This window comes from Rhyacophila brunnea, unplaced genomic scaffold (assembly GCF_057557595.1).
Source record: "Rhyacophila brunnea isolate RB1 unplaced genomic scaffold, BYU_Rbru_1.0 scaffold_5, whole genome shotgun sequence".
In the NCBI taxonomy this organism is placed as follows: Eukaryota; Metazoa; Arthropoda; class Insecta; order Trichoptera; family Rhyacophilidae; genus Rhyacophila; species Rhyacophila brunnea.
In genome coordinates, this window is record NW_028233170.1 from 3,935,498 (window position 1) to 3,959,287 (window position 23,790).

A 23,790-nucleotide genomic window follows, 5' to 3' on the forward strand; every position below is an offset into this window, starting at 1 on the left:
AATAAATGACATTATTTGCAGCACGTGTAAACTGTATTTTAAAATTGTCGTTAATAAAGAGTTATTTTAAAAGCCGATATAATAATGTTAAATGATTGGTTAGTCACAAGTCTTTGCCACTGGTATATACTACTTATAACAGAAAATGAATCCGGTTGGCAAACAATAAGGTTTAACTAGACGTTTTCCTTGACACTGCTCTGACAAATTAAGTGTACATAGATAATACTTACTTACAAGCAATAACTCGATAGGTATTTAGTTACAAGCTGTTTACGTTTCACTTTGGAACCTTTCAACGCCGTATTAATAGTCTGTGATAAGAAGTGACGCAGGCAAGCATTAAAGTTCAGACGTGTTTGACCCACGGTTAAATAAATAAGGAAAATAATATATTCAACGCAAACATATTGAACGAATAATACAAACTTTATGTTTTACAAACATGATATCAATTCTATTTTTTTAGTATTTTATTATTTGTAACTATATACAAAGCAATTTTCTCTGCGTTAGTGGCATTAAATTATTGTTTGTAAACTAAGAAAATGAATGTGTTACAACTGAAACTACTTATTATTTTTGTTCTTAATTTTTATAATCTTCATTAATATCATCGTCGTAATACGACCTTACTATGGCAACTGAGCACGGAATTCTTATCATTACTGTAAACTATCCCATCTTATATGGTTTTTGTACCTAATTACAATTTATCACAGAGCTAATTCACTATTCATAAAAATCATAACAGAGACCAGAAATTGCGAAACATTAAAAAAACCTATATGAACATACGGGGGTCCCGACAAAACCACCCGGACTCTGCCGCCAAAATAATTTAGAAATGAGACAATTTTTATTTTTACATAATAATATATTTTAGATACACAAATAAAAAACATACGAATAAAGATATATAAAAATAAAGATATAAAAAAAATAGTAGTTATTCCAGATATTCCATTAGGGAACTCAGGTATAAGCTATGCAGCTGCATCGGCTTAAACACGTATTATCGGCGACTTCTTTTTGTTTTTAGTACTGAGTGTTAAAAGCTGATGATCTTAAGTTATTACTCTATTAACAATAATTGCAACGGATTAAATCTCTAACTACACTGATTATCGCAATTATGCAATTTTCTATCGATACAAAATTCGAAAAACCAAAAAGCACTTGTTTTATATATTTTTGTATTTTTTGCGGTCGGTTTTGTCCAGGCGGATTTGTCCGGGCGGTATTGACGAGCACTGGTATTGGCGGATTTGGTTTGGTGGCAATGTCTGGGCGGCAATGTCCTGGCGGTTTTGTCGGGGTGCCGAACGTATGCTAACATTGATTGCACTGGATTAATGGCTTATTAATGGCGTAAGTACAAGTATAGTTATTTACTGTGTGATCGCGGTGTTTTGAAAAAGTAATTTAGTGCAGTAATAATAGCCTACGTCGCTGGGTATACGCTCTACGGCTCTACGCTTCTACGATTTGTGAAAAAAACCTCAACGATAGGTTAAGCATGAAACCCGAAAAAGTAAACATTAAAAATGAAATAGGTACGTTTTCGTAGTTTACTCGTATGCGTTACGCCATTATTATTGATTATGAACTAAAAACGATTTTTGTATTAATCCATTCAAATAAAAGTAACAAAACATATTTTTAGTTATTGTATAATGAAGTGTTATAAAAAAAATACCATCTACTATAATTTTTTTTATAACTTCTGCAAACATTTTTTAACCTGTCTAAATATACTGATACCCACATTATTTAAGCGTATTAGTAAATTAAAATATTTAAATCTATATGTACAAATCATGAGGGAGGCTGGTTTATTTTCGAGGATTTATAATATTACTTATAGATGCGCAATAATTTTAAATTAAACAAAGAATTAGATGTGACCCGGAATTGTTTATTAATTTAACTTCTATATTCACTTATCACTTAGAGAATATTAGTTATATGATGATGGGATTATGGTCTGAAACGTCAGTCAATGTCAATAGCCCGAAAATTATGGTAGATATTAAAGAATAGGAACTTTTATATAAATCGGATAGAATTATTTACGTAGGTAGTGAGAATCGTGCAACACTAAGGCCCGTTTCAGACGGGACACCGGTGTCGCGCTCGTATATAATAAGGAGGCCTTTGTATTCGAATAAAAGGGCCTTTGTATTATGTTTATGAAAACCCCGAGCTAATGAGTCAAAGCGTGTCCGGTACACTTTTCCGTCGGCCGCTACATTCTCAAGCCGCCGATACACATGTTTTTATGACCCCAGCCAGTTTTATGTTATAATTTATATCGCGAAATTATGCCTCGACTCATTAGCTCTGGGCGTTCATAAACATAATAAAAAGGCCCCTTTATTAGAATACAAAGGCCTCCTTATTATATACGAGCACGACACCGGTGTTCCGTCTGAAACGGGGGTAAGACGATCAGCTATGTTTAACCTACATATCTGCAGGCTTAATCAAACTATCTAACACCATAACTGCAATTAAAGATAACCCCAATATATTACAAACGTATTCTATATGCAAAACGGTTATTAAAAGTTATCTAAAATGCGAATCATTACAATAACATAATAACTCGAGTGATTATCTAATTAACACACCTGACGGGAACTCTGTTAAAAGTGTTATTTTATACTAAATGCATAGAATACAATATCATCATATAATTTTTACCACTGTTTTTTTTATTATGTTAGAGTTCTAAAATACTTGCTGGAGCGACCATTTAGACTAGCGGCTGAATCAAATAATTGTCTGTAGTTGTTAACGTAAAGGAAAGTTTATAATATGTAGTTGGTTTCCCATATTGAAAGAAGTCTTCAGAGGTACCAGAATGCCAGAATTTTCTTAATGAGACTAGAGGTTACCGTGACCTTAAGCAGTACTGTTGTCAATTTAATTACAAATAGAAAAAAATAATCGCTAAGTTAAAAATAAAATTATGCATAATATGAATGTACTTAATAGCTATCTATATTGTATCTAAATTAATTAAACTGAGTTATCGTTCGTTGTATGAAAGATATGCACCACGGTAATAAATACTATGAAGGATTGCGGTAGCCTTTGATAGTACATCGAATGTTTTTTTTAATCGGAAGGATAAAACTGTTTACTATGTCAACACAAGTTAATTGATCGTCTTGTCGTAGTGGTTATTTGCCGGTTAATTTTCCTAGAATATCGCGCAATGAATTTCCTATATTGTTGACAGATATAATTATTATTTGTTTGCTATTTGATTCAATAATATTGTTATTTTCGATCAAACGATTGTTAGTGTACATTATGTTTTAAAAAAAATCACTTATCCTTGCGGATACACACGTCTTGAGAAATTTAGATTAAAATATAAGAAACATAACAATATGTATGCTATGAGCAATTTATTAAAGTCTTTATTAAGCAATAAAGAGTATTCACATCAACTGACATTTAAAACAATACGCAGATAACGTTAGTTCAATCAGTTTAATATAAAAGTGGTAACTAGGTCACAAAATATAAGGATATTATAGATGTATATTTTTGTCACCGTGATTTACCCACCCTCATGTTTTAAGGGTGGTAAAAGATAAATTCACATGGTAAAGGACTGACAAGGCGAAATAGCAATATTTCTATTATTTTGATTTGGTTTGATCATCTGGAGAGAGTGCTTTCTCGTTTTCTCCGACCTTCGACCTAACCGTATATCATCAGTTTTTACTTGTTATAATCCTGTCTGCTGACTTTGGCTAAATGATTAACAAGTTTAAGAGTCCAGTGCAAGTAAACCGAGGGGAGTCTATCTCGAATGGGAAGTTTACTGATAATAGAATGTTTGTGTGTTTGACCGCCAACAAAACCTCCAACGCTTCGATACATTTTAAATACTTCTGCGCAACCTATACACAATACTGCTATCGGCCGCTATTGAGGGTAGTTTTTCATTCTTTGTATCGAAATATTAACACTTATTGTAGAAATTACAATAAGTTTGTAGTAATTGTTACAAGTGCTATGTTTTAACAGCACCTCTTTTGGCTGTGGTAAATTTGAGAGCGAGATATACAGTTTTGACAGTTTTTAGACGGCTATAATACTTCGATTCAAAAATATTATGAAAAACTACCCTCGATAGCTGCTGATAGCAGTCTTGTATATAAAATAGAAACGCAGGTCTCGTTTGTCTTTACCTTAAAAGTTTCAGAAGTATTTATATAAAAAAGTGTGAAGACACGAGATCTTACAAGCAATAAAACTTAACATACATAATTTTGAAAACACTTCTGAGAAAATATATTATAACCAATAGAAAAATCTTTTTGAAAATGTCAGACACCCCCCCAGGAATCGAATCTGCATCTCTCGGGTTTCGCGCCCACAAACATAGCCCAATTTGCAAAAGGCGCCATACTTAATTGCGACTTATTTTAACTAATGGATTTTAACACTCTCTGAAGGGCTTTCCAAATTGAGCTATTATTGCCGATCGGCTTTTGTATTTTAAATCAAAGTAGGTATTACTCTAATTACTAACCGACGTCAGGGATCACTCCAAGATTTTTTGTATTAAACATAAAACTAATTTAATAATAATTAACGAAGTTAAAATATTAATTTCACAATGTACCTACTAACAACAGTTTTTGCCTGCCTTACTGAAGTTTATATCCTGGTTAATATAAAATTATGGAAGTAATATTATAAATATCTTTAATTATAATTCTATTATGTGAAAATAATTGGCAAACGATTATTTTTATTGTAAAACATTTTAAATAGGATAATTAATACACATTTTTACCAATAGAAACAAGGATATCAGCATGGGGCTGTCGATTTACATTTAATTAATTATTATGGCGTCGTATCGGATTACATTACGGAATTTCAAAAATGTTGGCGCAAGTTGTAATTAAAAATACTCGGTTGAAAACAAAGACTCGCGGTTAAGTGAATAAATAATAATATCATAAACACGTCCGAATATTATTTTTTACCGCTACCGGATTCAAAAGCTATCGATTTTGGGATTTCCACGAATCGCAAGGAATTCCCGCGTCGAGTGTACATCATAAATTAATATGAATTGCTTTTCGTAGGCATTCTAATACACATAGAGATGGCGCTTAATTATACGTAAATTATAGCCTTTTTAAGAGTTTACGAGTGATTATTAATATGAATTTAATATCTTGACAGAATGAATGACGAGATTTTCCCGATTTAGAACTCGCGCAAATATATCAGAAGTTTTTTACTATCTTACAATCATTTCATTGGCGGTTTATTGGTTTTCCAAATTATTAAAAATTTAACGTGAGCTTTTAATGAGGAAAAAGCTCGATGCAATTAAAACATTAACATACATAGTAATATTAATACTATCGACTGAAGGTACTTGATGGAATTTGAATTTAAATTCTAATGGATTCAAGCTCTGTACTATTCCATTAAAGTAGTTTTTTGCGACCCGGGTTTCGCCTTTCGGCATCTTCAGGCGCCGTGTACACTCACCAAAGGTAAACACACACTGGCGACGAACACTCTTTACTCTAGCTTATATAATAAATCAATACAATAAAGTAGGTAAAAACTCCATTACCTACCTATCAAGTCAAAGGTCACAAAAAATACAATATACAAATTGTACACGGCGCCTGAAGATGCCAAAAGGCGAAACCCGGGTCGCAAAAAAACGACTAAAATGGAATAGTACAGAGCTTGAATCCATTAGAATATACATAGTAATATTTAATTTAAATTTATCATTAAACATATATTACAAAAATATCGATAATTACATTGATAATTGACAGAGAAACAATTCATTAGGAAATATCATATAGAAAATAAAATATCATGAATGTATAATTAATATACAGACACAAATTTTATTCTTAGATAAAAACAAGCTTTTTTGTAAAAAACCTAAAATTAATAAATATATTATTGAAATAACATACATAACAATATAAATGATATTCTCATTCACAATGAATTAAGTAAATCAAAAAAAAATAGTTTTTTGTTAATGCCAGAAACAAGGAGATGTAAGACCGAACCACGTAACCTCCTATTACACAAAAGATCAAGATGGTATGTTGGGCCTGGCTTGACTACGTTCTACGAGTGAAATTGTGCCCAGGAACACCGTTAAATACCAACCACACGATGTAAAGGGCAATGACTTTACAGAGTTCTTGGTAATTAAAAGTTTTGAGATTTTTCTGTGTTGGTAATATTACGATATACTTCCATAGATATAATATAATAGTATATAAACACGATACAGGATACTGGTATGACCTGGAATGACGCAAAAAAACTGACAAGCGACATGGATTCTCGTAGACGCTTTGTGGTGTCCATATGCTCCAGATCATGGCTGACATGGCCGAAGAAGATAATATACTTATGTGAAAATGAGTACTAAATCGTTACAACGAGATATTTTTTTATTCCACTTTTATTTTTCTATAGTCTTAGTAGGGTTGATACCCGTCGTCACATAAGATAGAACCGGCGCTGGAAATCTATTATATACACAAGGATGCTATCGGCGGCTAGCGAGGGTAGTTTATAATATTTATGTATTGAAGTTTTATAATTGTAATTGTTAAATAAATTAGCCGTCTAAACCGTCAAAACTGTCTATCTCACTCTAAAAGTTTACACTGCCAAGAAAGATGCTGTTGAAACATAGAACTTATTGACAGTTTAGACGGTTAACTTATTGTAACAATTAATCGCCTCAATACATAAATATGATAAACTACCCTCATAGCAGCAGCATAGATAGCAGCCTTGTGTATAGAATAGATGCGCTAGTACCAATATATTATCTTAAATCATAATTAATTGATATTATAAATATGATTAAGTTTAACAATTTGCATATATTATTACTAATTATTAAGTAAGTGTAATCAATCAATAAGTAACGACACGTATAAAACAAGATTTTAATTTACCTACACAAAATCATGGTGTGATTAATTCATCCAAATAAATTGATGTTTAACAAAAACTAGCGGGGATTTACCTCTTTCTGGGGTTTTTTCTGGATAAATAAACAAACTTTTAATAATCTACTCCATTCAAGAACTAAGTAATTATAAAGTTAAATATTTCTTTGCTAAGAGATAATCTTCCTCATTGAAACGATATTATGTTTTCAGAATAAATTAACTCATGGTTACAATCATGGCCCCCACAAAGGGGGGGCTGACAGGGCTCTAGCCTGCGGCCAGGGCTTAGGAGGGGCCCGAAGCAGCAGGTCAACTAATTAAGTGAGATGAACACACTGTAAATTTATAAGCTCTATTAGAAAAAAAGTCGCCTGGGGCGCTATAAGATGGATAGAAAATTTAGATGATAGAATATATAGCCTGTTTTTATTTTCATTTTCACATTAAAAAATTATACGGAGTTCCGCGGAATATCATTTGGGAAACACTAATATAGAACATTACACTGCCCTTAACCTTAGCGATAGGTTGGGGGGCCCGTCAAGTATTGTTGCCTGGGGGCCCTCTTCAGGATGTGGGGGACATGGTTACAATACATTAAATTTGCTAAGTAAAACAATTTTAAACACATTGTAAATACTACGTCAACTTCTAAGTGAGGAAATTTCTTGAATCGTTGGACTAATGTCAACTAAATCTAAACAAAGTTGTAGAATTTATATTTACAATTTAAAAATTATATATTTTCCTATATAGTCTCTTGTCTCTTAAAATATATAAGTTGGAAAATCCTTAGAAACATTTTATATAGGTAAATGCTAATGAAAAAATCTTCGAAAAGAAAGGTTGCCATTCAATCACGTGTAGCTTTTGAAAGCTGATCGATTGTTTCAATTAAGAACGGTGTATTCTTAAGGGGGAAGGTGTTCCATGTCAGCTATTTTCTGGTATTTTCAGAGGTTAAGCCTGAATAGTACGTAAGATTTGTAGAAAAACTATTTATATCATTATGAAGCTTATTCATCGTCAAATATTTATGTAAAACATTTGATAACTACATAAAGTATTTTTATGACGTAAAATAATATTCTTTGAAACCGTGAAACGTGATAATTGAGAACGAAGCCATATTTTTGTGACATTAATAGGCTGTGATGATGACAAATTTTTCCCTTAATTATTATCTCAAACGATTTATTATAGATAGTTGTAATGTTATAAAACATAATGTAGTAAAATATATTCAGTATAATTATAATATTTGCAGTTTCTATTGGTTCTAAATCTAATGGAAGCGAGTGGACATTTTGTTATTTAAATATGCTACAATTATAGACATACGAAATAATATAAAGCTACGTATCAGAAGGTTTATCATTAATCATTGAATAAATGATGAAATATCTTGTTAGTTATAAATTTGTAATACTAAATAGAGACCTTTTTAAAACAACTGTTTCCACGAAATATTCGACCATCTTGATATCCGCCAGACCCACCTGCGAATTGGTGTATGATGTATGGAATCTTTAGCTGGTATTATTTTAACTTTATATGACCAAAAAAATACGCCAACACACAAGTATTGTACAAAAATATGTTTATAAAAGTGAATGCTACAAATTGAACACAAAAATAGGCGAAACAAACACAAATTCGAACATATTATTCAAAAGGAAAACATATTTTGACATTTGAGGACAAAACAAAAAAAAATCTGAAGAAATTTGTATTTGCGTCAATTCTACGTTATGTCATACTAAATCATACATTATAATTTTTAACACTGTTGCAATCTATTTTGCCTAATATTGCAACATAGCAATCAGTTTTCTGTCCCTTTCTATAACTATCTCCCTCTACATTCAAAATAATTATGATTGTAGTAGGTATGTATTTTATAAATTGTGATAGATTTTATTTTATTTCAGTGACATATATCGGGTCGTCCAGTATTGCCATATCTACTAAAATATTATTGAATTGATATTTTAGTAAATAAGAGAATGAAGTTTTTCACCATTTGTATCTACTATTAGTTTTACTATTTTTATTTAATAAATAATACACATGAGGTTTTACGAATTTCACATTTGTTATTAAACATACTTACATAATTTAGAACACCCCAAACACATCGCGAAGTAAAAATATCTATATTTTTTACTTAGCCAAAATTATGAATCAACATAGGTTAGGTACCTACTGATGTTTATATTACAGAAAATTTAACTTTTACTAAATTATGAATTTGCGAGATTATAATAATACAGATGATTTTAAAGAATACTTTCATCAAATAACATAATAATGGATGCCTGTACTTACATAATATTTTCCAATGTAATTTTTTTTTTAAAAACTAACTTTAATTTCGAAAGTTTAGCCTGGCAATACTATGAACGTCATTTATTTCAGCGGGAATGCGAAATTTTCATCCTCTGTTTTTGACATAGGTACCTAACAATATTATCACAATTATTTATATCGATTGTACTTACAAAAAATGCCACGAACTCACTATCCGATGGCTGGAAGTTCCAAAAAAAGACGTAGGAGAAAAGATGGAAATATTAATTCATTAAAAACACAAAGGTTTGAAATTATTATTTTATAATTTGACATAATTATACATAGTTGAAAAAACCACATTTCACAGAAAATTTTGGTTCATAATATTTATTTATCTTGCAAAAGGAAGTTTTGCGTATTACTTATTAATACACACAATTAAGTATAATGATCATTTGTACTTATATTATTTTTATATTATGTTTGTGCCATGTCTTATTCGAAATTAGTGTGTCTGTGACAAAAATTATAATCTGGTACAATAATTAATAGCAGCTATACATTTTGTTTTCTGTTAACTATCTACTAAACTAATATTTTTGAATGTATTATAGTATTGATATATTGCCGAAGACTATGCCTGAGCATGGAAATCCTCAAAGCATACTACCTGAACCAGAATTTCATCCCACATTTGAACACGAACACGAAGAATTTATTATAGAAAATGAAATTGAAGATTCAAGCCCTAAATTCCGTGTAGAAGGCCGTAGAATTATAGACTTTTCATATTTTTTCCAACAACTTCAATTAATTAGCCACCATGATTCTCCATTTAATTGTAATTTATCACATTTAGAAATTTTTGGGGAAAATCGGGATAACTTTAGTAGTACATTTTTTATTCAATGTAAACTTTGTGGTAAAAAATTAAAATTATATACCACTGAAATGAACAAAAACAAAATGAATCTGTGTGACGCATTTGTATCCAGTATAATCAGTATCGGCAGTGGATTTTCAAATCTGGAAGAAATGTGTTCAGCAATTGACGTACCATCGATTACAGCAAGAACATACAGAAAGAGTCAACAGAAGGTGTACGAGTGGTTTGAAGAAACCAAAAATAAGAGTATGGAAAACGCTGCGAAAGAAGAGCGACAACTTGCAATCGAAAATGGTGACGTCGATTCTTCTGGTATTCCCATGATATCAGTTGTTGCAGACGGCTGTTGGTCGAAACGTTCATACAGATGCAATTATTCCGCAGCATCTGGCGCTGCCACGATCATTGGTCAAAGAACCGGAAAGATTTTGTACATGTCAGTGAAAAATAAATATTGCGATTTGTGCGCCAAAGCTAAAAATAAAAATATCCCTGCTCAACAACATAAATGCTTTTTAAATTATACCGGTCCGTCAGGTGGAATGGAATCTACAGCAATATTAGAAGGCTTTAAAGAATCTATTAATACACATGGATTGATTTATTCAAAATTGATTGCTGATGGAGATTCCAGCACATACAAAAAAATTCTTGATTGTCACCCTTATCCGAATGTAACTGTCGAGAAAGTTGAATGTAAAAACCATTTAATTAGAAATTATTGTGGCAAAATAGAGGCATTAACCAAAGACACAAGATATCCCTTGAATGTAAGAAAAATCATTGCGTCAAGAAAAAGACGTCTGCGGAAAGCCGTCATAGGTGCAATCAAGTATAGAAAACTACAAGATAGTACTTTCGAAGAAAAGGTTATCGCTCTGAAAAAAGATTTATTTAATGGACCGCACCATGTTTTTGGAGACCATACTTCTTGTCTACCATATTTTTGTACAAATGAACCAAATACAGAGGACATGCTTGATGTAAATTATGTACCAGCATTAAAAGAATGCAGTCTATTTTCTCAATTAATGATATATAATTCTCGTTTGGTGCTAAATTCAAAAAGTTTAATTTATAATTTTTCTACTAATATTTCAGAATCTTTTAATAACATGATTGCAAAATTTGTAGGCGGCAAGAGAATTAACTACTCTCAAAGACAATCGTACATGGGACGATGTGCAGCGGCGGTAATCGCATTTAATACAAATAAGTTACATTGCACAATTCAAAAACAAGTTTATAAAAATAGCCCAAAAGCCTTCATAAATCGCTTAGAATCAAGAAGGTTGAAAATAAATAAAAAAAAAATAGGAAAATCTTGGCGAAAACCAATACATACTGTTCCTTTATCTAATCCAGATTATGGAGAGAGTTGCCAAAAACCTGATATGGACAAAAATCAATATCAATTGTTAAAAGAAACTTTTTTGAAAAAACTCAAACTGACAAACTATGAGAGGAGGGATATAGAAAGACGCACCGTATTACAATCTGAATGTGCAGAATGGCTAGAAAGGCGACGAAACCTTCTTACTGCCTCTGTTTTTGGTAAGGTGTGTAAGCGGCGAGAAAATACAAAATTTGGGCCTTTGGTAAAACGTTTATTATATAGCCAATCATTAGCCAACGTGAAAGCGGTAAAATATGGTAAAGAAAATGAATCAATAGCTTTACAACAGCTTAGTGTACAAGAACGGATTAAGATTGAGAGATGTGGATTGTTTATCGATGATGTGTATGATTTTATCGGTGCAACGCCAGATGGCATCAGCGATGATGATACAATTATTGAAATAAAATGTCCTTTCTCAGCTGCTGGAATAAGTGCAGATGAAGCTATTGTACAGAAAAAAATTAAATTTTGGAAAGTAGATAAAGACAGGAATATGGTAATAGATAAAAATCACGATTGGTACTTCCAGATTCAGGGGCAGCTTCATATTACTAAGAAAGATGTCTGTTTATTTGGAGTTTGGACGGGACATAATTTTCCTGTTAAAATAGAATTAATCAAAAAAGACGAGACATTTTGGATTGAAAAGATTGAAAAAAAGATATATCACTTTTATATGAATTGTCTACTGCCAGAAATAGTAGATCCCAGAACCAGTAGATCTATGAATATTAGAGAACCAGAAAGGCTGAATTTCTAAATTTTTATTTTAAATTTTATTATGCTTAATATATTTTCAACAAGTCTATATTACATCACTATTTTATAGTTCATCAAGATATATCTAATTTACTAATATAGTTTACTGTTACGAGACACCCAGAACGAGTGTAATTTTATGAAATTCAAAATAATATGTATACTTACATCTAAATAATGATACCTGATCTTGCTGGCGATTCCACTGCGCCATATTTTGTATAAGCATTCGTCTCTGCAGCCGTGAGTTTTGGTTCCGTGTAAAAAGTACATTTTGTTCTCAAGGTCAAAAACCAAATTGGTTGTGCCAATGGCTTATAACCATTCCTCATAAATGATTATAACTGATATCACCTCATGATCAGTGCCACGCACGAGTTAACTCGCGGGATCTTTTAAACGTCATAACTTCTGAATGAACTGTTTGTGTATATTTTCTTAACAATATTTATCATTTTAGTGTGAAAATATTCACGTTAAACATGTTGATTTGGTAAATTTTCACAAATATTTATCATTCTATTCTTATTTCATATTTTTTAAGGGATTCATTTTATTCCAAAAATAACTGACCTACAAGTACCCACCTGGTAAAAATTGAATTTGGATTGGATGGAATTTCCTAGTAGATGTTCCAACTAAACAACATGACGCTTTCTATATATTATTTACTGTTAGTTTTGAAATTATTGTATTTGAAATAAATAATGTATCAATAATACACATAGAAATCAATAGATATATAAAATAGATATCACAGTTTAAAAATCAGAAAGATCAATGCATATTACCATTGTTTATGTTACAATATAAAACAACATTTATCATTGAACGTAGGTACCAAGAAAAATAGACTTCATTAAAATGTGTCAATATAGTATATACCCGATATAATTATATAAATTATTATATTGTTAATTACTCTGTGGGGTCCATATATACTGCTTCAATTGTAATTTAATTTTACAGTATAATTATTTATGTTAAGTACTTGATTTACTTATTATATGTACAAATGTAATATACTTACCTACTTATTAGGATATATCTTGGTGAATTTTAAAATAAGAGGAAATTAAATGGAGGTCATCGTGTCTAACTAGATGTCTAACTAGACGTTGTTAAGTCTTATATAAATATTTATACATTATTAAATTGTTTTTCTGTTTTTTATTGATGTAAAGACATGGCATGTATTCAAAGTAATAACAAATTAGCTGTGTACTATTTATTTAACTTATATTAAAACCCCAAGATTGATTTCGTCTTACGACATATTTTATTCTTCTAAGTTTTACTATGACATTGTAATATGAACCATGGATATAGTATAGTACTTAAAAAAATCAAAACTGGTAATATATTATTTCAATATTTAATAGTCAATTTTCATTTGAAGTCAGCATTTAATTACTGGTATAACACATAATTATTAACTGATATCTACAACTTCAGATGGACAAATTAATTGATATATCATATTATCAGTTTTCATTTCCTTTCAACAATGTATTCATTCTAGCAGCTATTTTAAATATCTTACTAGTTTTTATGTCATGGCACCTTACAAAGGCTCCGAGCAACCGTATACTGAGCTTCGAGAACAGATGTTTACGACGGATACTGGGTGTGCGGTAATTTTAGAAGTAACGGGAGATAAAAGAACGCACCAAATAGCCTCGCATCACGTTGAGAGTGAATACGCAACTTTGTACCTGGCCCGGCCACGTGCTGCGAGTGCCTGAAGAGAATCCCAATCTGGTTTGCCTGTTCTTCAAGCCAACCGGATTCCGGCGTCCTGGATGGCCGCTAAATACTATCTATATAGCATATCTGGCGGAGTTACGGGCTGCTAGTATGACCTGGAACGATGCAAAAAAACTAGAGTGACAGAGATTCTTGGAGGCGCCGCATTGTATCCATATGCTGCAACTAAGATGCAGATATAGCCGAAGAGAAGAATTAATATACAGCATCTAGAAAACTTAAAGTCTTTGAAATGGTGTTAGAAAGACAATGTTTCTAATATCAAAGTGATATTGAGGATGAAAAAGAAAAGACTTGGAGAGTAAGCTCTACCAAATGACATACCTGATATGATACAAGTAACTGATATGCAAAATTATATTATATTTTAGAATATTATGAATCAATTTAGCAACTTTTATATCATTATCGATAATAAATTTAGTGCAAAAATGTAATTATAAAATTGTTTTATTTTTTAAATATGTATGCGAGATAGATATAGCTATAGGTTACAAACATTAGTCACTTTATATTTACCTTTTGTAATTGTACTATTAAATCTATAAAATGGGTATATATGCTTGATGGTCTACGTCATAAATAATATTATATGAATCACGCCATGTTCGGATCGTACGCCGAAAGTCGGATTTATTTCATTATTAATTAAAAGATTTATTTCATTCCATCTTATTCATATGAAACCGTCGACAAGCAAAGATCTCGGTAGACATTTTCTCCATCTGCAAAAAACATAACATATGAACTGTTAATAGTGTGATTTTTAATCTTTTATAGTGTGCGACTGTTTGAAGAATGGTAATTAAAACGGATTAGTGATAATACAAAGCATCAAAAAAGATTGATTAACTAAAATAAAGTAATCAGGTAGGTAACATGTTTAATAACAACTAGAACGCCTTAGATTATATCAAACAAATAAATATGAAATCACAGGCATTCTCGCAATAACCTCTAAACTAACCACGCAACTAATGTAGACTAAGAAAACAATAAATTAACACTTGAATAATATATGCAAAACACACAGAATACTACTACAGTAATAAATAACACAATATTGTACTTACAGATAGTGTTTCTTATTCCTGATATAAAACACAATTCCTTCGTTAGGTATCTTGCAATTTGCTATCAACATAATCTGACAGGAGAAAGTTTTTTCTATTAGTCTATGGCCAAAAATACGGATTTACTTGGCCGGCTAAAAAAAAGATTTTAATATAGCAAGAACATTTTGAATATGCGACAAATAAATAAAAGTATATATAATATAGTTGTTAAAAAAATCTGTGTACATTATAAAATATATTTAATATTATAAATACATATATTTTTTAAATTCATGTTATAATTTGTAAACGACGAAGCACGTCAGCTAATACGCATAGTAAATGTTTAAACTTTGGTAATCAAATTCGAATGTGACAGAAAGAGAAAGAAAAACTTTTTAATCATATTAGCATGCGTAAAAGAGATGTAACATAATATCACTTTCACTTTAAAAATCATACCTAGTATTCAATGTCATAGTTCAACTTTAAATGAAAAAACAGAAACTCTAGGTAAGCATGTGTGCCCTTAAATACCGTATATATTCAGAATCATATATTTTAGTTTGACAGTTGATATGATGCAGTTTTCATTCGCGTTCAAAAGATATCGTAATTTAATGAAACGAATATTATAGTTTTACTATTTTTTAAACGTCATGACTGTCTTGCGTTAATATTATTTTGAGATTATAAAATAAATTGACGCGGTGCTAATTTTATTGAAGTTTATTTGCGAAAAATGGGTTGAAAACCATCTTATGTGATTCAGCATTTTCGTTTTTTTATAGCATTTAAATAGGTATTCATTAAAAGGATTTCGTTATACTAACATAGGCCAGGAATCTTAATGATTTTATTATCTAAAATATATTTATATGGTTTTGGAAGAATATATACCTGACGCTTCAGGTTTCATATCAACTTTCAAATAAGTAGATGACAACTAATTAACAATGTTATATGTCAATCTTTCATTTAGTGAACATTATTATAATAATATATATGGGTACATAAGCCGGTAGGGCCTAGTAAATCGTCCATGATTTCTCATTGCTATCAGTCGTAAATTATCGGTTATTATTGGCAATCCACAACTCTGCTTCATTCATTTGTATGAGAAAATGGATTCCTTGACTCGGATACCTCTATGATCGGAATATTGTTTTTGTAAGTTAATTAATAAACAATAATTGTAAACACATGATACGAAATTGCTTTTATTTATCGTCATTTCCATTACAAAATTGAATATCTGCAAAATATTCGTTTTCACATTTTTGTATACTTAATTAAAACCGCAAAAATCACCTTTACACAGATGCAAAATAACACAATTTGCTAAAATTGTATTTTCGTTGAAATTATGAAAACCTTTTTTGAATTGATTCAAGTGCCATACATTTTTACAACGTTTTTATTAGGTCGTATTCTTATTTGTCCGATACAAATCTTGCAATCGATTTTTAACTAACTTCCCGACTAGCTAGACATTTGAAACTTTTAGAATATATCAGGACACAATGCCAATGCATTTTTAATACTTTTAGCCATCTTTAAGTAGAATTGAATTCATTTATAGATAATTCTGTTTTGTATAAAAAGTTATTTCAGAAGAAATCCGTAATCCAATCCACTATTATTGGTTGCTAGGGTCATAACAACTAAATTATTAATATATACGTGCGTTACTATGGAAATCAATATGAGTGTCAAAATGACATTTCAATATTATTTATATCAAATATCAAGTCAAGTTTATATGATTCAACAGAAAATTTAAAAACGTTGTATATAAAAAGTTCTTTTTATCTTGTAATTTTTATGCTCCCATAAAAACTTGAGATTTTGCAGATACTTATACAATTTTGCAATGGAAACGACGATATTATAATTTAAAATTCATAAATAAACTTCAAGTTCATGACATTTTCATTTTAGATTATTACTACTTTTGGTTTGAATAATGTAGTATTGAATGAAAAACTTCCTAAATTATATACGGTATCAGCAGAGAATTAAATAGACGGTTGACTTTTAAACTTTATCTGGTGGCATAGAATTATGCAATTATACACTGCATTCAGAAAACTTTTATTTTCCAATATTAAAAATAATATTATTTTTATTTATAAAATCCTCTGATTTGTTTAACATCTATTCGATATTTCTTACGACGTAGCGTCAAACTGTGAATCAAAAAGAAAACGGATGTAATTTTTATCAACCACAGATAATAAAACTTGCGTCACATTTGAGCACACGTAATACATTAAAAAGACATTGTAAACCCGTGTAATGCAATTACAGGTTATTGTCAAAACAATAATACTAATTAGCATATGACGTCAAAAATGTGTATCTACGTTTCACTTGCTACCCCCGGGCACATTTATTATCGGCGAGCGTTATCAGTTGTGGAAAAGTTTCATTCAATAATTTGTGAACAGTAATTAGATAATATATTATGCTCTTCAAGTGTCGTGATTGTCTAGCTTATGTGCGTATATGGCGCGAAATTAAACGTATTAGTAATTTGTTATCAAAATACTGCGCCATTCATAATAATATTATTGTCTAGTCTATCGACATTTTAATTGTTTATTGAAAAACAATACGTAGCAGAGGAAGTACATCATTGTTTTCTTGGTAAACAAATCGGTAGTTAGATGGCAAAAGAGCCCATCTGTCGATTTAGAGAATGTTGAGGAGAGCAATAATAAGATTTTTATTTACTCTAGGGAACAAAATATTTGAGTCATATACACAACATTTTAGTATTATTTAACATGTTTAGGTATTGTTTGATTAGTTTGAAAAAAATCATATTCGTTTTAATTGAGTTATTCGATATTATAAGGCAGATGGGCTCTTTTCCCATCAAAATGTTTTTGAAATAATTATTTCAAATGTGTATTTGTTCCGATTGGTAGTAAAAATATTAATTTTGCTATTATTGTTAGAATGAATATTTCAATTTTAAATTAAGACATTTTTAAGGTATGTACAGTTTTTACTAGATTGTCTTTACCTTGTATATTGGTGCATAGTGTGTGGCATTTGATTTGTAATGCACTGACAAATGTGTCATTTTTCCACATTGAAGATAATGTATTTAACAACTTATGTGGAAGAAAACTTGAAAATAGAAAAAAATCCAGATGGGCCCTTCTGCCATCTGACTACCGAAATATAACACAAATATTATTAGAATTATAAATATTTTAAACATAACTATGATAAAACTCATGAAATCTCGGTTACATAACTAGTTTTTTACTTGCAATCGTCTACGACTTCGCTCACGTGATATACGGAAAGAAAATGTAGACTGATATAAACATTGTAGAAATATATTGACTTGTATTTTTAATTGTTTGATTTATAGGCATGCGTTTTTTTACTCTCACCTCACGTCATGTTATTTATTGATAAATAAATTATTCGTTCGATTTCTAGACGCATGTTTTACATTGTGCGCCTCATCTCATATAATTGCAAGTCCGTTATTTTTGAGATAGGTATCTATAATCAAAATGATAGTTTATTGAGTTGATAGTTACTATCTTTGCTTTTCAAATTTCACCAATATTGATAAAATAGTTTTTGAGGTATAACCGAACAACCGGATAGACAAACAAATGCTCCAATTTTATTTTTCGCATAGATATATGAAAATTTCAATGTCTTTAATCTTGCATGTATATTATATTATTCCATTACCAAAAATCTATACACTTCTCTCTAAATCTACAATACTTTATGCTTATATATATAAAAAAAAACAATTAAACCAGATATTTAAAAAATAATAATATTTTAACACAATATGTCTCAGTAGCTTTGTATTTACAAGCATATATTTTTCTGTAGATTTAGATGTCCTGATCAGTTGTACAATTACATCCAGTGGCGTATCAAGCACGTCTTCAAAAATCGACTAATAAAGATCCTGGCGGAGATATATTATTATTATTACCAATTTCCTGTTTTAAATTATATATTCTTTCTTCTTCGACCATGTTCGCTCATTGGTTAAAGTATATAGACTCCACACGGTGCCTCCAATAATCCATTCTGCTAGCCAATATTCTTGTATCTTCAAAGTTCATACTAGCATCCTGTTGCTCCGCCGTATATACTCTTTGGATGGTTCCGATTGGTTTGAAAAATATACAAGCCACTCGGTAATACGTGGTAGAGCCAAGTCTTTGCTTCTTTACTCTCAGTATGATGAGAGGCTGCTTTTTTGTTCTCTTATTTCATCGTTATTCATAAAGTTTTGCCGCCAAACACCAAATATCCATCGTACACTGTTCTCGAAGCTCAAGCACACATTTTCTTAAAACCTTTTTAACTTGAAACCTTACACAATTATAATCTTAGGTACTACGCATTATTAGTATCTACCTACTCAGTAATTTTCATCATTTCAGTTCATTTTTGCTTTGTTACGCTGTGCTCTGTTCATTTTGACACGTCACTTACTAATGTACTGTGTTCGGACACTTTTAAGTTACTAAATCACTCGCCACTTGACTAAATCACTCGAACAGTCCAAACCAGCCTTAAGGCTTGTCTATAAATATGTATATTATTTTACCAGAAAATATTATTTAGCGATATGAGTATCTGAAAATAATGTTAAATACTATGCAGTATGTAATTCAGAAATGTGTTTGTTTTTAATTTTCTTTAAATAAGTACGAGTATATTATGCATACGTGACTGAAAGGAAATAATTTATACCATATTCACATGCCGTCGGTAAATGGAAATATAATAAACACGTTTTATGATATTTATATTTTAGCGAACTCGATTACGCTACAAACCTCAAATGAAAATGGGCTAGACACATGGCTCGAAGAAGGGAAAATCGTTGGATAAATCTAGTCATCCAGTAGTACCCAAGAGTTACAAAACCTCCGTAAGGTAGACCTAGAGGCCGCTGGACCGATGAAATTATAAAGTTCTGCGGAAGTACGTGGCAACGCAACTCACAGGACCGAGAGAAGTGGAATCAGCTTGGAGAGCCCTTCATCCAGCAGTGGATAGATTCAAGGATGATGATGATATATTTATATGTTAATTATAATATATATATATTACAAAGGTTAATACTGGAAAGTTTTCCTTTCACCTGTCGTTTTTGTATGTCATTTTAGGGAGTTATTAGCAAATAAAGAACAAATAAAACTGTTGTTTGATTTCTAATGGAACACGTCTTAACTGTGTGATTTATTTATCTATTTTGTGGAATTATAACTGTAACGATAACGGGATAGGTTCCTTATACCGGATATTCAACATTCTGGAGAAATAGAGATTGTAATCCACCATAAAAATTACAAAACGTCTACTACTAAATGAGAACCTTCACGTCTTACAAAATATATGGTAAGAGAGTACTATAATGAGAACTAATGACATGCGGTGATTTAAAGCAATTTTTCGCCTGAAAAGTTTTTAAAATAGTGGATTTACACAAAACTACCTCTACTAATTAATAATCTATTGTTTATATAAAAAAAATCTTATATAAATAAAAAAATAATTATTGTAATATACATATTTCTATTTATTTTGAGCAAAATTAACTCTTTATTCACGCGTCTGCGTGCAAAAAATACAACAGAAAATTAAATTCCTCAAATATATGTACATATCCAATGTTAAATAATACCTATATACAGAGTAATTATTTAATTCTTTTCAATTAAAAGTATCTAGTAATCGGTAAAATTCCCTTATGACAAATGTGTATAATATAATATAGATAACCAAAGTAATAATTATAGTATTAGCGTCCCTCACTGTGTTAAATTTAATAAACAAATCTCTTTTACCGCTGTATTTTAATGTATCCTTGTCAAGATGTTATATTTAAAAAATAAAGATATAATATAATAGACCATTATGTTTAATTATTAATTTGCAGAGTATTATGAGTTTTGAAAAATACGACTATATTACAATAATTTATTATGCAATACTCAAAGTTGGAAAAATAAAATAATAATCATTACAATGTACGGATATGCAGTGTTTTACGTTTTACGAATTTAAAAAAAATGATGGGTAACTTTGTCGTTTGAATGTGTACATCAATGGTATTATTTTTTTGAATCTATTATTTGGATAATCGATTTTTTACTGAAGCGTTTTAATAATAGTTATAATGGATTTAACGACAATTTTATATAACCTTCACTTATTGCCGATTGTTATTTCAAATTACATTAAAATGCAGTAATTTAAAACAATGGATACTTAAAGTCATATTACCCATTTTAAAATAATATGTTCATAATGCTTAGAAGATTCAGTTTTACAAACGGTAAAAAGACACTAAATTAAAATTATTTTACTACACAAAGAGTATTCCTAAATTAATATGAAGATTTTTTTATGTGTAAAATAATGTGATATCATACTTATATTATTTAGCGAAATAATAACACATAATTATAGTAATATATATGTATTTCATAACTACTTTTTGATGCTGTTGTATTCTTAGATAACTAACAATTGCTAACTGGAGACTATTGAAAACCAAAGAGAAAAGGGAAGGAGAATTTAAGAAACCAATGCTTTATTTGGGATGTAGCACTATTGGGAGAAAGAAGAAATTTATACTTACACATTCTAGAGGTTATTGTGCTCATGTGAAAATACAATATTTGTCTTAACACCATAGGCTTAAGTTTATACGATGCATTGCAATGTTAGCACGAAATACGTTCTCGTAAACTTTAAAGTGTATTTGTTGCTTTATTTTATTTCTTATTTTATTACTCTTTGTATTATTAAGTCACATTTCTCTGTATTTTTATTTAAACAATTTTTAACACTTATTTTATGTCATGTCGCGAACGCTTTGAATTTGTGATTTGTTATGTTCATTATATGTAAAATAAATAAATTTGATTCGATTTGATTTGAAAATAAAATGGTTTTGTTAGGATTTTTAAACTATCAATGCATACGTTGATATTTATTTTAAAAATATATAATATACAATCCTAATGCGGTAATTTTTGAATTTTTTCATTGAGTAAATTATGCAATAATTACCCGATTAATTTGACGACTTCATCATGAATGTTCCAATATTACATATCTAATATTCAGATTACTAAATGGTGGATTATTAAAATACACCCATTTTAGATGCCATACAATTTTAAAAATATATTTCAACTAACCATAAAGTGACTATTGAAAATAATGGTAATATTTTATAAAACGACCCTTTTCTAATTTCTGCAATACACAATATTATAGGTAAGCTTTCATACCTTCATTTTTAACTTTGATTTTAATTGTGATGCAATTCACTACTCTATTACTAATATAACATTAACTTCTTCCCTATTTTTTTCTTAATATTCTCTTTGTGCCTACTTAATATGTAACTTACCTCACTATCTAGATCAATTTAAATAAATGTAATCACACGATATAAATCTACTTCCAAGAATATTTTTGAACGTAATTGGATTATTATCTTCTAAACTACTATCTAATTTATTTTACATCCTATTCGCCAATAGGTATGTTAAGTATAGTCAAAGATAAACCATCATATAATGTTTTAATATATTACCGGGTTGAATTTCGACTTAAAAAACTGCGTATTTTTTGCCCTCGTAGTCTCAGAAATTAGATTAAAATGTGTAAATAATGTACATTATTTTTTAAATTTAATTGTTTAATTTGTATTATTATTTATTTTCCGATCCTAATAGGATCATATGGGCCTCCACAGAGTAGAAGTTTGTATTGACAGATTTTGTTTTTTACGAGAAATGGATGTCAGCCACTTGCTCAACCTATTAGGCCCGTACCCTGACTCACACACAAATTGAAAAACAATATGTGTACTTGCCAGACCCGGGATTTCAGCCTGGAACCCACGGCGTGATAGTCTAACGCTTAAGCCTCTCGGCCAACGTGGGTGTATGTATACACAATATAAATTATATAAGTAACCTCCCTATTGGAACGTTCAAGGGCGATAAATAAAATTACTGGTTAATTGAAATATTTAAAATATATTTTTTAATGCCAAGTAATTTTTGTTTTGTAATCATTTTCGGACTTCTGTTAGTCCTGATGGTTTTTTTTTTAAAATTTAAAATAGTAAATGAAAATAAATACCTAATATTTAATTATTCAATTAAAATGTAGTAATTATGTAAAACTTACTTACTTGTTATTATAATTATACTTATAAGCATATTTGGAGGACAAAATAATAATAAAATATATTCTTACCAATAAGTGTAATGTGAATGACCGTCGCTAAAATGATTGTTCCCGCCATTATTGTTAATTTCTTTGTTTTATAAATAAATATTATCATTTAATGTTTAATTATATTTTTTAAATCACTGAAAACTTTTCTTTGTTAACCGTTTTACATTTATTTATGGCAGATTTATCACAAATTCGTATAATAATATTCCCTCAGTGGAAACCGAAGCGCGTCGAAATAACTCGACTCGTTAAAATGTGTTTGTTTACAGTCGGATGATCACTCTCTTTACAATAAGTCTTATACGGTTGGTGTTCCAAACCAAACTGCCCGTTTTTACCAAATTACACTTTTATATATCGGGCTGAGAAATACACCAA

General features: G+C 30.1%; 1 protein-coding gene and 1 long non-coding RNA gene across 2 annotated transcripts in view; both read right to left on the bottom strand.

Moving 5' to 3' along the window:
- The window catches only part of LOC147065919 (zonadhesin-like), a 42,280-nt gene extending 18,625 nt beyond the window's left edge, over positions 1 to 23,655 (bottom strand). Inside the window, exon 1 of the mRNA XM_085955293.1 lies at positions 23,431 to 23,655. Coding sequence (XP_085811419.1) covers positions 23,431 to 23,518 — 88 coding nt within the window. The 5' untranslated portion in view covers positions 23,519 to 23,655. The remainder of the gene's footprint in view (positions 1 to 23,430) is intronic.
- On the bottom strand, positions 12,867 to 15,241 carry LOC147065920 (uncharacterized). The gene is made up of 3 exons (XR_015071577.1): positions 15,166 to 15,241; positions 14,612 to 14,817; positions 12,867 to 14,187 (listed from the first exon to the last, which is right to left on the bottom strand). It is a non-coding gene; the product is annotated as an uncharacterized LOC147065920 (long non-coding RNA).
- Positions 23,656 to 23,790: the final 135 nt, after the last annotated feature.